The sequence below is a fragment of the Lolium rigidum genome, chromosome 3 (genome assembly GCF_022539505.1).
Source record: "Lolium rigidum isolate FL_2022 chromosome 3, APGP_CSIRO_Lrig_0.1, whole genome shotgun sequence".
Lineage (NCBI taxonomy): Eukaryota > Viridiplantae > Streptophyta > Magnoliopsida > Poales > Poaceae > Lolium > Lolium rigidum.
Window position 1 is genome coordinate 335781921 of NC_061510.1, and position 16013 is coordinate 335797933.

A 16013-nucleotide genomic window follows, 5' to 3' on the forward strand; every position below is an offset into this window, starting at 1 on the left:
TTCTTTTCAGGGGCCTTTGTGTAGAAATAGGACCTCAGCCTGGTTAATCACACAGCTGAGCACCAAACAGCTTCTTGGCCCAGCTTAGCTGAACGCACCCGACCCACCAAACACATGGTAATATCTGAGTCCAACTTGTATAGGGTGAGCATGTCTCACCTGAGAAAGACAATCTTTGGTGAACCGACCTACCAAACACACCCTTGGTGGAGCAACATCTTAGTTCAGTTGTCACTCCTAATTTTTTGTGCCACATCTCATCAATTTTCGAGTAACATCTGATTTGTTAAGTGTAATATCACATCTGTAACATCTCACATGGTGGAGCAACATCTAAATTTAAATGTAAGTTTAAGCAAGATTCTAGCTAGGTTACAGATAAGGTGTTCAGTTGTCAGTACTAGCTTCTGTACCACATGTAATTAAAATAACATCTAAATTTTTTGTGTAATATCTGAAATTCTGGATGTGCCATTTAAGTTCAGGTGTCACAGGCTTTTTTTAGGTGTGCCATTTAGATAGGCATGCGACATCCAACTGTGTTTTTTTTGTTATGAAGCAACATCGTATTTTCTGTGTAACATTTGACTTTTAAACCTGTAACATCTAAAAAATTGTGTCCGTGACATCTGAATTTTAAGGTATGCAGATGTTGCTGAAGAAATTACTGAATTTTAAGTCCGTGACATCTGGGTTTAAGTCTGTGACATCTCAATTTTTTTGGAGTAACATTTTAGTTCAGGTGTCACTTCTGGATTTAAGTCTGTGACATTTCATTTTTTAATAATATCTATATTTTAAGTGTAATATGTGAATTTTTTAGGTTGCCAACTAGTTTGGTTTTTGACATCTCTAGGTGTGTGCCATTAAGTTCAGGTGTCACAAAGCTTGTTTTGGGTGTGCCATTTAGATAGGCATGCGACATCCTGGTTTGTATCATATATGCCACTGCCATGCAAGAAAAAAACATGCGACATCTTCACCTACAGTGGGCAATATCTGAAATATAGATGTGACATCTCAGATGTTCTCTGGAGCAACCTCTTAATACATGTGCCACTACTAGATTCTACTTCCTTGATGATTCTATCCTGACAGAAAATCCCACATGATGTGCATTCGTCTATTGTAATGTGACAGTGTTGCTTCCATAGTGTCAAATTTGATGCCGACAAATGGAGTTCTGGGAGCAAGCCCTTCCGGTGTTGACTGAACTTCACATTCGTTGACACTATCCTTGCTAGATAGCGTAACACCAGTATGGAACCCTGATCCATCATTCGTAGCTCTTTCCGAAGTATCCTGGCTCCAACGTTGCATCATAACCACGAGGATTGCCAGATCCATCAGGATGTTGTCCAGATTGGTGACCACCAGATGTTCCTGCTTCATTGTCATTGCTCCCAGCAGGGAAACCTTCATCAGCAGGTTCATTAAGATCAATGTCAAACCAATAATCAAAACCCCTCGGCATGTTTGACCAAAATTATCTGGAAAATTTAAGCACAAACTTGTTAGCAATATGTATTTCAATCAAAACGTTTGTTTAGTTCATGCAAAACTGAAATGGTACATAATATGAAGAAACTTATGTTTTGCATGCGAATGTTGTAGTATTAAAATCATCTTCTAATTACTAAATTTTCTTACAGGTGCAGGTCCATGTATTGTTGCAACAAGAATCATAGAAGAACAACAGACTCCATCAAAGTTTCGAAAAAAAGACAGGGTGCACAAAGCGGTGAATCATGTAGCAAACTGTGCTGGAAGATATTTTTGTGAACACTGGAGGCAGTTACTAGATAGGCTAGATTTTGGGGTACTGCAATCAAGGATGTTAATTTCCATCCTATATACTATCTAGAGATTATCTTCTGATATGCAACTCTATCTTTCCTGGGATGTTACTACAGAGGGATAAGTCTGATGCTTTACTTGTACTGCAAATGGAATTGGTTTTCTGTAACTCTTTGTGCAAGCCTGCTATTTTAATCTTTCTTCAACAGTTCTTGGAGGATGTCATGCAGTGGTCAGATAGTTTCCTCTTCATACACATAGTTTCTGGATGTTTTTTTATTGAATAGATGTGCTGGTTGATGGAAAAGTGGAATTTCAGGTTAGTCAAAAATTTAGATGTTATTCATAAAACATCCATTTCATCCAGTACCTTACAGTAGATGTTGTTTCCCCTCGGCAGATCTTGAACTATATGTGTTTTCTTCACAAGTTCCTGCAAGATGGTCTCGTACGAAATGGGGAGGGGTGTATTTTTTTTTGGAGCTAATCTTGCCCTACCCAAATGGTGGGATGTCTTCTTCTTCCATATAATCTAGCCCACCAGCAAAAAACGTTGGCCGAATCAGGATGTTTCTTCCAACAGATCTGACCTCTTAACCTGGTAGATGTTACTTCCGGTTTCTCGAGAAGAAAAGAGATCAATGGAGGCATACGAGAGCAAAAAAATCGTCCTTATTCCCGTGAGATGTCCGCGCCCGCGAGGTTCACGCTGGAAAAGCTTCTTTGATTTCCCGGGGGCACGTGAATGGTGGTCCCTACTGTTTCTATTTTAGGAAGTAATAGCTGTACGGAAAAGGAAGTTTTCGTGACCTAACGTTAAGCTAAATTCAGGTTGACCTGAATGTAGTCGCGTCCGGATAGAAATCAAGCTGGGAGAATCCTTTGTGTTGTGAGATTGCTCAGTCGATCATTCGTCCATGCTTGCATATCCTTTATGTTGCCATATTCCACGAGATACTTATCACACATGAATGCTTTATTCTTATTGAAATAGATTCAGTATGTTCAAGTTAGTTGGACTTCAAAGAAAACTAGGTGATTTTGTGATTACGAGAAGCAATGACCAGCCAGTAGATTAACTAAAAACAAAATAATAGTAAAGTCTAAAATAATTAAAGAAGGGGCAGCGGCGTGGATGCCACAGTCGATGGATGACCTGAGAACTGCAGGGGACTGCGCCGGAGGGCCGCGCCCGAGCCCTCTTTCTGTTTTGCCCGCTCCTCCACGCACGCAGTAACCTTCAAGATGGACTTTTCCCCTTCGTGGTCGGGATTCAATCGAGATTGAAAGATTTGGGCGAGTATTCGGTGGAGGCAGTTTGGACGAGGATTCAGTGGCTTCTTGGGCTGCCCCGCTGGGCGACGACAATGGCATGCAGTTGGTTCGGGATTCAATCGTGATTAAAAGATTTGGGAGAGGATTCTGACATGTCTGATCAGTGTATTTTCCTACATGGCAGAGGGAAAGTTCATAGAAAGGAGAAGAATCGCCTCTAATTCGCCCAGCCGTCCAGCCCGATCAGATATGACGACGATTCAGACAAGGTCAAGGTGAACTGAGGAAGACACCACTATAGCTGAACACGGGAAGAAGCTGATATTCAGATTTCATGATCATATATTTATAGGACTAGCACCTGACAAAGCAGCAGCTAGCATCACAACATGCAACTAACTGCGGGGGAGAGCAGGCATTTGAAGGAAACAGTACACACACGGCTCGGTGGGGGGACGCCGGCGACGCGTGCAACTGCAATCGTGGAAGGAGGCAAGCTGCTGCAGTGCAGATCTCCTCTCTCATGTTATGCCTGAGTTTTGCAATGTTCCTGTTGTAGAGGTGAAGCCTACTTTCAACAGTTCTCAATCTGTCTATCCTTCTCAATCTGTCAACCTGTCAATCGTGAGTGGCTACCTTGCACGTCACATTTTTTTTTTATGCTCCATGTTTTTCATTTTCCCAAATTGTTGTTTAATTGTGATATAACTTTTCTAAAGTAGAATATTAAAGTTGTCACATCATCTTATATGGGATCTATGAATATAGAAACTGTTTCATGTAGTAGTACATTTCTTTTTTGTAATGTCGTTGCTCCTCAACAGTCATGGAGCAACGACGAGGGAACATATGAACTTTTATTTTTCACAGATGAGTTTTTAGTTGTAGCCCTGCATTTTATATTTCTCTCCTGGTGCAACGCACGGGCACTTTTGCTAGTGTCATCTTATGGCGGTAGGTTCGCACAGTCGTCCGCAAGACACGCGAGAATACTGAACACTCGTGGTTTTGGCGTAGCCATTGGAATATATTTTTTGCCCAGTTGCGGAATCGGTGCTTAGCAATTTGCCAACTAGGAACGTGACTTTCCCTTTTCGTGCCTCCTTGCATCATCTCCACACCGGCCTCATTTTCCAAATCCAGTAGCAACCAAACAAAAGTATGCATGTGGTTCCATTTAGTGTTGTGATTCTAGTGTCAAATAATGGCTACAAAAACAAGGTGCTACATGACTCGGGAATCTTTTAGCTTTATAAGTATTCTGTATCCTATGTGAAATCAGCCTTAGCATCGCATATCAGCTCCCATATAAACAAGAAAGAATTTCCAACGTTCTTTGCATTACCTTCGCATACAAGCTTAAATTCATACAAATAAGATTACGGTGACCCTTGAAATGCTACTCTACATCTGAGAAAGGGGGCGACAAGAAATTTTCAACAAGACAATGACAAAAGTTCCAACAGAATTGTTTCTAATCGATCCACTTAGAAGTCACATCAGTTCAAGTCCTCTGATGCATGCATCAACTGACGACAAACAATCCAGGATGAACTGCCAAGCTAAATCTAGCATTAGTTGAATTGAGAGGTTAAATCAACTACAACCTACATTGATAAACTACCACCCCTACTGCTACCAAGTTTCAATCGCGGTCTTCCTACTTATACACACCGTGCACAAAAGCAGCATGCTGAGCTAGTTCAGTCTGCGTCCAGTATCAAAGCCACCTGAACAGACCAGAAGCTTTATCAACTTCCTCGGTTTCTCTGGAAGAGCTCGAGGAGCTCTCAATCGTCTCATCCTCCGATGCATCATCTCGCTCCACCCGCACCCGGTGAGCATTGTCAGCAGCCCATTGGGCAAACTCTGGCGTAGCTGTGTGTTTCATCAGTTCGTTTCTGGTCGATTCCTTAGTGAAGTCCTCCCATTCTCTCTTCGAGTATTTCCGAGGTTCGATATTGTGGAAGGTGGAGTAGTAGTCTTCATCTTGATTGGGTGCTACCCTCCGTGTAAGTGTTGAGGGGGGCGGACCTGCAAATATTACAGGTAGCTACTTGTCAAATGCTTCAATGTGTCAAAGTTGATGGGTTTTATAGGTCTGAATTAATCATGACTGTAAGAACATCCTTAGTTTGTAGTACTCCGTACCAAAAATAAGCAGACATCAACATAAAAATATGTCGAGGTTCTTTATGACAGTTCCAGTTTCCCATAAGAGGTACAGTACATTGGATTCCCAGTTGTACACAGATAATAAAACTGTTTTTACCTCCATTGGCTAAATTGTTCCAACCATACTGTGTGGCTGAACTGGTTGATGTGACTCTTCCAATACCTGCCCTGGATGATGGACTTAAGAACTGGACCTGGCGGCTGTTGGGTGATACTTGAGTAAACCTTGGAGGAGAAGAAATCATTGATTGCTTTTGCTTCCTGCGGTAGAATCAACATATTCAGGGCTTCAATAGCAGCAGTAAGTTCGCAACATCAACATTAATTAACTCGGGACTTACCGTGTCATTGGCTTGCGGTTTGCTGTCAATACAGAGCAAATCCACCAGCAAGCAGCAAGAGCAGCCGATGCTAGAATAGGATCAAGTGTGCTCTACAAGATAATGTCATATATGAATTTCCAAAAACAGCTAAATCTGATGTAGGCAGTAACCGAGATTCAGAGTCCTCATAGATGCATGAGAAGAATACTAAGTGTTTGAAAAGAAGCACACCTGTGTAATAAAGAATATTGCAACAACACGCATAGCCCACTTCACAAACTGTGCTATCCCAGCATCAACGCTCCCGTCTTTCGAAATGATAAATCTCCTCACCATCCAATAGCCAAAACCAGCTCCAGTCAAGACAACTGCTACCACCAGGAAGATGGACACCTGTAATTCATGATCAATGAATTTTGCTATTTGAAGAGCTTGTAGATTATCCAAAGTAATGATAAATGAGTATTATTGCTAGACAAGATAAAATGACATGAACCATTTCTGAAAGCAGAAATATTTGGGAAGTCAGCAGATTGTGCAAATAACATAATATCATGCGAAAGGGCGAACAAAAAACTAGGCTAAAGTATATTCAAGGAATTAGGTCAGTATCATTGCAAATATGGGTATTTAGGACAAATGCAATACCACCACATGTCTTCCTCGCGCTCAATGGTACTTTAACAATTATGCATTTCTGTGAGGTGTTGAGCTAATTAATTCTTCGATGTAGCATGTGACTTCAAGCCCATGTAGCCTTGTACATATAATTTCGTGTAATTCTCCCTTTTTGATTAATATCTAACAGTAGGAGTTGTTTTCCGGGTCAAAAAAATAATTAATTCTTCGATCAACAACTCTGATGATTGATACATGGATGAATTACTTACAGGGTTGTGCATCTCCTCGCTCAAGCCAAAGTTTTCCAGAATAGAGGCAACCAATGTGGAGAAATAGTGTACGGCGTAGGAGCCAACACCTAACTAAATATTGGGAAAGGAATGTACAGATGTCATGAATTAGGGAGAATAGTCAAAGAAGAATATTTATGGTGTAATAAAATGTTAAGGAAAATGTTGAGGATATACAGAACTTACCACAGATCCATAAATTGTAAGGTATAATACACTTTTTTTGCCCATTGGTAGCAATTTCATTCCCTATAACAAGAACTAGGTCAGGATATAAGGGAACCAATTTTCCATCAGCAAATAACAGAAACTTGGTCGCAAATGACTGTTCTTTATCAGCAATTATAGACTGTCAGAGTCAGACTGATAACTTGTCACCATCAAGGTGTATTGAGCAAACATTACCAAATTCAGGGAATGGATAGTTTTGATTACTGTAACATCATATCATATGAGCACTAGAATAGTTATCTACTTATCTAGAAAGAGTAGAGAACAGACAGAGATGAACCTAACCAAAAAATAATTCCCTTATCAGACATGCCCGTGATTCCCTCAACCAGCAAAATCAGTACTGATTTCAAGAAAATGGTCATTTAATGTACTAAAGTAAACAAAGTTCAACGCTGGTTGGTCAATCAGACCTCTGAGATTACGGTATTCTTATGCTTGCACTGATCCACTTTACAATATTACATAGGGATCTTACAAGACTCTAGTCCATTTGTTCACTACATGATGCTACAAGGAGCTACAAAGTTTAATAGAGTAGTTGCACAAAAGAACTTCAAATACTATCACAGTAAGATCGGTAAAATGCTATTGAATCAACTTAGTACTATGTTGAATCACCATAAAAAATAATGTTTAACAAAAAAAAGTTACTGGGCTTAACTATCTTAAATAAGTGAACTGAAGTCTCTAGGTTTAATAATAAAAAAATGTTAGCATTAACAATTTACAATTCGCAAGGATCCTTAAGGGAAAATGGTGCAAACTTTAGACTTGATTTATGGTGTACTCTACTTGAAACTACCATAAAACAGCAAATTCAGTTTAAGCTGCATCCAGAGAGCTTAGTTGTACTCAAATTTTTGAGCATCGAACAATTAGTGAACTTGTGAGAAAGCCTTAGAAAATAGGTTGTCTTGACAGAATGCATTAATTTCATTTCACTTTTTTAATAATGAATCTTTATGAAGAGCATCATATTCGAGTAACTAAAGTAATACCTGGAAAAGGACAATCAGCACCACAAGTAGGATTCCAAGAGCCATAGAGCTGCTATAGTAAAAAGGTGCCCATTTACTAACAATGGGTGACATCAATAGCAGAACAAATCCAATAGCAAGGCAAGCTAAACGCCATTTCTGAAGCTCTGCAAAATTAGATTGCACGGAATGACAACAAATTGTTTGAGAGAAAAAAGGCAGATACAGATGCTCTTAGATAGTTTATGTGACTGGCAAGAAAGAATCATTTCAGGAAAAATATCCTCACCTTCCTGAATGGAAAGGCTGAAGGCAGTAGATTTCTTATCAGCCAACTTCACGTCAACGTATTTGCTACCATATGGTGACTTCACAGCATTCCACCTGCCATCTTGCAAAACTTGCCATTCACCCGTCTCACATTCGCACAAACCCATAGAAACATTCCTGCAAACGAAAATTGCTTCAGTTTTCTGGAGAGCAAAGATGCGTACATTCCACATATTAGACAATACAAGACTTACCTATGGAAGCAAATACCAATTTTCCAGTGGAACTTTTCTGGCATTGAATGGGAAACATTCAGTCCAACATGTATTTGGTTTGCATAGCTTTGAAGCTGCCACCTTGGTATTCCAGATATGCGGATTCGCTCACAAAATTTTCCACCAATGGATGAGAGAGCAAATGTCAACTCTGGATGCTCCAAACTAACATCTGCAGTGATAACTAATTAGGTCAATATCAGCGCATGTAGAATACTAAAGTAGTACAATAAATGTGCTGAAGTATAACAAGAATATTTAGAAATCATCCTTCAGGTGTTCAGCTAGAGGGGGGTTAAAAGGAAGGACTACAGGCGTATGTGTAAGTAAACCTTAGCACACATACGTATGACAGCACATAGTGTTGAAATCAGTATCCCTCCTTGAATCAACCATACTTGAGAAACTAGCCAAGCCAACGCAATGGCAGCACTAATACAGTAACCTACAGCGGCATTTGCGATACTGAAAGAAGAACGAAATCAACCAACCCGTCCCCACCCCAACTGAGTCCAGAGCACAAGCCCTGAAGGCCACATTACTGAATATATCCTCGCCCAGAAAGAAGGCGCGACTTCTCCAGTACAATACTACTGAAAAATAAAAACACCCTAAAACCATATTCGAAAACTAAGCCCCAGCCCGAGTTCCTAATGCAGGACCGCGGAAAAAACCCTAAACCCTAGAGGGAGCCTGCAATCCTCACGCAGCAGGAGCTCTAAATCGGAGCACGGCGAGCGGTCGCGGAACGAGTTTGGTTCGGGGTAGCACGGACGGACCTTTGAGGGGGCGCTCGGACGTGGCGGCCTCGTAGGCGGCGGCGTCGTCGCCGGAGGAGAGGATGAGGAGGGCGGCGAGGGAGAAGAAAACGAGGAGCCCCGGGACCGTGCGCCGGGACGGCGACTGGGCGGAGGCGGGGCGCGCGGCGTCCGCTGACGTGGACCAGGTGGTGGTGGTGGCCGCCCCCGGCACGGCAGCCGCGGCGGCGGCGGCGGCGGCGGGGGCCATCTCCCGCGGCGGCGCTTTGGATGTGGAAGCGCAGGCGGGCGGGCTGCGTGCAGCTCTTGGCTTCGAGTTTAAGAAACCCGCTTCAATCTGTCGGGGAAAGCGTGTGTACTGGACAGAGACATTGGTTTTTTCTCTGCTGAATTTATTACACGGCCCACTTCAGCAGCCAAGTAGTATAAAAAATAGAATTATTGTTATTGTTTGACCGTTGAAATTCAAACTTGCGCATGCTCCGAAAATACAAAAAGCTTGAGTACCGCTGAATCACGTACTGTAGTATTTCACAAATTCGATGAACTCTTCAAACTGGACCAACACCACGAAAACAACAAAGAATATTTTGCTAAATATCTGCGCGACCACCAAATTTGCATACTAATAGTTCAGCGAAAATGTACAGAATTTGCAAGCCCTATGAACTGCGGTGGTGGAACGAGGTAATTAACGGTAGGCTAGTGGTGGCACCGATCAACGAGAGGCTAGTCCAACACATACTAAAGTGGTTTGGAAAGTTACTTTTGCAAATTCCTATGTTTTTCTCTTCCCTGAAAATTCACTGTCCAAGCAATGACGATCACTGTTAACTTGCTAACAATAATAGAAACTGCAATCGTTCGAGATAAAGTACACTGCCCACAGTCACAAAAGGCATTTTATATTTCCACTTCTCACCCGACAACATCCAACTCCAGACATGCTCCGGGATGCAATGTAAGAGCATCCCCACTCGTTTGGGCTCCCCACGCCCAAATCCGGCGAAATTTAGCGCCGGATGGATGTAGTTTTTGGCCTGGGGAGGCCCATTTTTCCAGCCGCGAGCCCATGGACGCGCACCCACCGCGTGCATAGCGACGGTGCGAGCCACCGGGAAGGGCAATCGTCGGAGTTCCCTCGCCGCATTGAACCGTCGCGAAGTGGACTCGGAGAGCCGAAACGACTCGTCGGGAACGGTCGAAGTGGCCTCGATGCGAGAACCGCCGTAATGGAGCACGAACTCCGCGGAAGAGCAACCGGCGCTCTCTTTCGTCGAGAGACCTACATAAACGGTTTTCGACGGGCCGAGCCATTCATCCGTTCTCTCGTCACCATCCTCCGTCAACCATGAGCGATATCTCTTGGCCATCGGACACCGACGAGCGAGGGAAGCCGCCCGGATGGCGCCATTGGTGGGATCCAGCCGCATCGTCCGAGCAGCGACGATTCCCCCCGCCGGCCGGCGAGGACGAGTTTGACGACGAGGAGGAGGACGAAGAGGCCGTGGAGCAGAGCCGAGGAAGAGGCCGAGGAAGAGGAGGAGGAGCAGGAGCGAGGAGGAGGAGCAGGAGGAGGAGGACGAAGAGGCCGATGAGGACGACGACGAGGAGGACTCAACTTCCTCCGACGAGGAGGTGACGAGCCGAAGCGTCGCCGCGACGACGATGAGGCGGGGCCTTCTAAGAAGAAGAAGAAGTAGTTTAGTTTTAAAGTTTTTATATGTAATTTCTATGTTTATTCGAATTATATTCGAAATATATATATAATCTATCTATGTTGCACCACTTGAGAGTTCAAAGCTTTCGTTCGACGAGGGTATTGCCGTAGATCGGGAAGACGAGGGTTTTGCCGTAGATCCGGGAAGACGAGGGTTTTGCCGTAGATCGGAGGCCATTGTCGCCGACAAGTTGGGTCCACGCCCGCTTTTCACTCGTCCGGAGTCCCCGAGCGCTCCCCGGGGGGCCGGGGATGTCGTGGGATCGCCGGATGGATTTAGGCCCAAATCCGGACGAAAACGAGGAACCGGGGGCGCGACTGGGCCGAATTACGCCGTCCGGATGGAAAAAACGCTCGCCGGGGGCCTGTTCGGGGGGACGAGTGGAGATGCTCTAAGAAACAGCAGAAACATACTCAACTTTCCGACTGAGAAATACCGAGTTAACACTGATCACTGCTACTCCCTCCATCCCACCAAAAGTATCTCAATTTTGTCAAAATTTTGATTTATATAAGGGTAAATTGGTTTTATGCCACTCTCTATTCCACAGATTGCACATATGCCATTACAAAAATTTGACTTGAGGATATGCCACTCTAACTATCCAATACTTTTACTTATGCCATTTTTCTCCAATACATAGATGTATACCGTGTGCTGTACGTAGGATACTGTATACAGACCTTAATTTTTTAACAGAGCACGGTCAATTTGGAGGCCAACCACCCCGCTCGTCCCAAAATTATCCCCGCTCGTCCCGCTCGTCCCGCCCGTCGACGAACCCTAAAGGAATTGGAGGAGTGGAGGGCGGCAAGGCTGGCCGGCGTGGCAGTGGAAGGCGCCGCCGACCTCCGCCCGGGAGCCCCGCCGCCGACCTCCACTTGCGAGCTGCGCCGTCGACCTCCGCCCGGGAGCCCCACCGCCGACCTCCGCCTGCGAGCTGCGCCGTCGACCTCCGCCCGGGAGCCCCACCGCCGACCTCCGCCTGCGAGCTGCGCCGTCGACCTCTGCCCGGGAGCATTAGAGATAGAGCTGCTGAAAAATGGGAATAAATATCACTTCAACAAAATGTTTGTTGCATTCAAACCTTGCATCGATGGTTTCCTAGCTGGTTGTAGGCCTTATGTTGGTGTGGACTCAACGGCGCTATATGGAAAATTTAAGGGCCAATTAGCTTCAGCAACTGCTGTAGATGGGCACAACTAGTTATATTTATGTAGCCTTTGTTGTTTTTGACTCTGAAACTAATGACAATTGGAAATGGTTCATGAAACAGTTGCATCGAGCTATAGGTTCCCCACCTGGACTAGTTATTTCCAGTGATGCATGCAAAGGATTAGAAACAACCATTAACCTTGTGTCCCCTCACTGTGAAAACCGAGAGTGCATGGGGCATCTGTATGCAAATTTCATGCAGAAGTTCCATGGTAAAGTGTATACGGATAACCTGTACCCAGCTGCAAGGACATTCTCAGAGCGTAAGTTCATGTATCATATGAACCTAATTAAAGAGGCAAACCCATCAGCTATTGAATATCTCGATATGCATCACCATAGGTTGTGGTACAGATGTGGTTTTGGAGAAGCTAGCAAGGTTGACTATTTGACAAACAACATATATGAGAGTTTCAACAAGCAAATAAAAGACTTCAAAGGCCTCAATGTTTGCAACCTTTTTGATAGAACTAGGGAGCTTATCACGGAGAAGTTTTGTGTTAGAAGACAGATTGGTGAAAGACTAAAGAGTAGAATTCTTCCTCATGTCATTAAGCAGCTAAATGCTCTAAGCAAAACCATTGGTCGAAACAAGATTCTTTGGACCACTGAACATGAGGCGGAGGTTACTTTGCTGGATGTGAAATTTGTGAAAAGAGACATTGTCAACTTACAAAACCGCACATGTACTTATAGAGTTTGGCAAGTCTCTGGAAAGCCATGCATGCACGCACTTGCTTTCATTTGTAGCATTAATGGTGCCGAGATTCAGACATATGTGGATGATTACTATTTCGTGGAAAAGTTCAAGGCAACATATGCTGGGAGAATCCCTTCCATGACAGACAAGTCACAGCGGATACATGTGGATTTGGGATTCAAGGTGCACCCTCCTTTGCAGAAGGCAGTGGCTGGTAGGCCAAGAGTTCAAAGAATTAGAGGATGGCTAGAACCTGGAAGGAAAGTAGTGAAGTGCAAGAGATGCAAGGAACCTGGGCACATGGAGAAGACATGCAAGGTTCCTGATCCTAAATATGTGGCAGTAGATGATGATATACCTGAAGATGAAGATGTACTAGATCCATCTATATCGACAAACAAAAGGTAACTCCGTAGTTGTGTTTTTATATGTCTTTGGATTTGTCCTGATTTATCTTGTCCATATTTGCAGGAAGAAAGATGATGATGCAGGTGATGCTGCAGATAATGAGGTCCTCATCAACCTTATAAGGTAACTTATGCACTTGTCTTACTATACTATGTTACTACTCAGTCTAAACCATATGATATTGATGTAGGAAAAAGGCTAGAACAACACCAGAAAAGTCGAACACAGGGACCAAGAATAAGACAAATGTGAAGATAGCTACAACACAAGAGAAGACCAAGAACAAGACGCCTCTAACGAAAGCTCCAGGACAAGAGAAATCCAAGAAAAAGACCCCAGTGAAGAAGACTACATCGACAACGAAGAAAACAAAAAAGAATGTTCCATTTGCACCTGTGCTACCTCCGCCACCATCGCCTCCAGTACTGCAGCCTCCATCTGGTGCAAAACGAAGCCTCCTCTATTGGCTTGGTGGCTGATTCAATCATGTTTGTGAAACTATGTAGCTTGTTGCTTTTGGTACTTCTTCCGCATTCCAAAATGTTTAAAGTCTTATGTGAACTTATTAAAATGTGCTTGTGAGACTATCTATGATTTTGTTTCAGTTCTGATTGCTAATTTGTGACAAATTGAGGGGAGGTGCTGTTGAATTATTTGTTGTTGAAGTTTCTGGACAGAACTTCGCGCCTCAGTTTGATGGACCATATGTGCCCAGAAATGACTCAAATTATAACAGTACAATCATATTGATGTTTATGATTTTCTGTAATTTTTTCAGATTTTTCTGAGAAGATTTTTTTCGGCCAAAATTTGACAAATTTCAGACAGAAAATGCTTGTTTAACGATGCAAATCTGCACAGAAATTGCTCAAAACGGAACAATAGAGTCGTTTTAGTGGTTTTGATTTTCTGAAAATTTTCCAGATTTTTCTGAGAAGTTTGAATTTTTTCCAAAATTTGAATTTTTTGATTTTTTCGGGTGCCCAAATGACCTGAAAGTGCTACCTTCCTTTTGAAACCAGGGCTATTATGGTAAATACTACCGTATACACTGAAATACATATAATTCTTGAACAGTTATCCTTTGAGGTGTACAAAGTGACATGGATGAAGGTATTGGATAGTTAGAGTGGCATATCTTCAAGTCTAATTTTTGTAATGGCATATGTGCAATCTGTGGAATAGAGAGTGGCATAAAACCAATTTACCCATATTTAATTACCAAACTGCAGGAATAAACATGGGAGTAATCCCCCTGAAATTAATCAGAGCATACAAGGATTGTGTAGTGTAAACACCTGAACTATGCAAATCCCAAACCAGCGTATCCTCCTCTCTTTTAAAATGAATCGATCCAACAATCTGCTCAATTTGATACCACTGCTCCATTAAGTTACCCGAGAAAACTGTCCTAAAGGTGAGTTTAACATCAACCCCATCCCAGACCTCACTAATTGTAACCCCTTGTTGATTACAATTGAAATAAACATCCTAGAAAAGGATAGCAAGGCTAGTGCCTCCCAACCATTGGTCTTCCCAATACCGGATTTTCTTACCATCTCCCAAAGCCCATTTATACCCAATTTTAGCCGCGTTCGCCACCCACATAATTCCTTTCCAAAAGGGAGACCACCCATTATCAATGCCACATAGGACATTCGGGTTCGCATTATCATACTTAAAGTCTACAATTTGCTTCCACAATTTATTTTTATCAAGGTTGTACCTCCTAACTCAGGAGGCCAGCAAACAAATATTCATGTCTCTAATGTTGGGAACACCAAGGCCCCCAAACTCTTTCCTCATTGCCACCATCTCCCAATTAGGTAGATGGTACTTATTGTGCCCTTCATAGTTATCCCATAAACAATGAGCCATTTGCGAATTAATTGCCCTAATGGCCCACTTGGGGAATTTAATCACTGAAAGGAGACATATAGGGATGCTCGCGAAACACGATCTAATCAACGTGGGTTTGGCCGTGATACGTCCATTTTGCATCACTATTTTATATCATAATTTACTGTTATTTATTGATATATTTCATATTTAGAGGCGATACTTATGTTATTTCATCTATTTTGCATGTTTCATGATTATTGGAGGATCGCGCACGGGAGTCAGGATTCTGCTGGTAAAAACACCGTTAGAATGCAATATTTTCGGAAGATCAAAAATTGACGGAAATTATATGAAAAATCCTATTTTTCCAGAAGACGAAGGTAGCCAAAAGGAGGAGCCGAGGAGGGCCGCCATGGGCCCCCATAGGTCGGCGCGGGCCCAGGCCTGGCCGCGCCGCCATGTGGGGAGGGGGCCCACAGCCCCCTATGGCCTCCTCTCCTTCACGTACTTCTTCGTCTCGAAAACCTAAGCTCCGGAGGATAGTCGCAAAGAGTCACAGCCGCCTCTGCGGGGTAGAAAACACCAGAGAGAAAAGAGCTCTCCGGCAGGCTGAAATCTGCCGGGGAAATTCCCTCCGGGAGGGGGAAATCGACGCAATCGTCATCGTCATCGAGCTGGACATCATCTCCATCATCATCACCATCATCTCCATCATCATCACCGCCGTCTCACCGCTGCACCTTGATACGTCTCCGACGTATCGATAATTTCTTATGTTCCATGCCATATTATTGATGATACCTACATGTTTTATGCACACTTTATTCATATTCGTGCATTTTCTGGAACTAACCTATTAACAAGATGCCGAAGAGCCAATTGCTGTTTTCTGCTGTTTTTGGTTTCAGAAATCCTAGTAACGAAATATTCTCGGAATTGGACGAAATCAAGACCCAGGTTCCTATTTTCACCGGAAGCATCCAGAACACCCGGGAAGGACCAGAGGGGGCACCGGGCCCCCGGACTATAGGCCGGCGCGGCCCAGGCCCCGGCCGCGCCGCCATATGGTGTGGCCACCCCTTCGACCCTCTGCGCCGCCTCTTCGCCTATATAAAGCCTCCGTCGCGAAACC

At 43.5% G+C, this 16013-nt stretch overlaps 2 protein-coding genes and 1 long non-coding RNA gene across 3 annotated transcripts; 2 read left to right on the top strand and 1 right to left on the bottom strand.

Moving 5' to 3' along the window:
* Positions 1–1322: 1322 nt before the first annotated feature.
* On the top strand, positions 1323–1966 carry LOC124703915. Its single transcript, XR_007003401.1, has 2 exons — positions 1323–1428; positions 1659–1966. It is a non-coding gene; the product is annotated as an uncharacterized LOC124703915 (long non-coding RNA).
* Positions 1967–4451: 2485 nt separating this feature from the next.
* Positions 4452–9245, bottom strand: LOC124703914. Its single transcript, XM_047236152.1, has 10 exons — positions 9017–9245; positions 8217–8409; positions 7982–8139; positions 7714–7859; positions 6668–6730; positions 6461–6553; positions 5802–5963; positions 5589–5680; positions 5345–5508; positions 4452–5106 (listed from the first exon to the last, which is right to left on the bottom strand). The coding sequence occupies exons 1-10, from the start codon at positions 9243–9245 to the stop codon at positions 4793–4795; spliced, it is 1614 nt and encodes a 537-aa protein (XP_047092108.1). The 3' UTR covers positions 4452–4792.
* A 2548-nt stretch (positions 9246–11793) lies between these two features.
* Positions 11794–13647, top strand: LOC124700100. Its single transcript, XM_047232286.1, has 3 exons — positions 11794–13035; positions 13103–13162; positions 13230–13647. Exons 1-3 carry the CDS (start codon positions 11909–11911, stop codon positions 13516–13518), a joined length of 1476 nt encoding a protein of 491 aa, XP_047088242.1. The 5' UTR covers positions 11794–11908; the 3' UTR covers positions 13519–13647.
* The last annotated feature ends 2366 nt before the right edge of the window (positions 13648–16013 follow it).

Excerpts from the sequence above, each read along its gene's own strand:
- LOC124703914 (XM_047236152.1), bottom strand. The coding sequence starts at position 9,245 with ATGGCCCCCGCCGCCGCCGCCGCCGCCGCGGCTGCCGTGCCGGGGGCG. Across the intron at positions 6,731-7,713 it reads TGCTGATTGTCCTTTTCCAG|GGAATGAAATTGCTACCAAT; the intron begins GTATTACTTTAG and ends TTCTTGTTATAG. Across the intron at positions 6,554-6,667 it reads TTACAATTTATGGATCTGTG|TTAGGTGTTGGCTCCTACGC; the intron begins GTAAGTTCTGTA and ends CCCAATATTTAG.
- LOC124700100 (XM_047232286.1), top strand. The coding sequence starts at position 11,909 with ATGGGCACAACTAGTTATATTTATGTAGCCTTTGTTGTTTTTGACTCT. Across the intron at positions 13,036-13,102 it reads TCTATATCGACAAACAAAAG|GAAGAAAGATGATGATGCAG; the intron begins GTAACTCCGTAG and ends CCATATTTGCAG. Across the intron at positions 13,163-13,229 it reads GTCCTCATCAACCTTATAAG|GAAAAAGGCTAGAACAACAC; the intron begins GTAACTTATGCA and ends ATATTGATGTAG.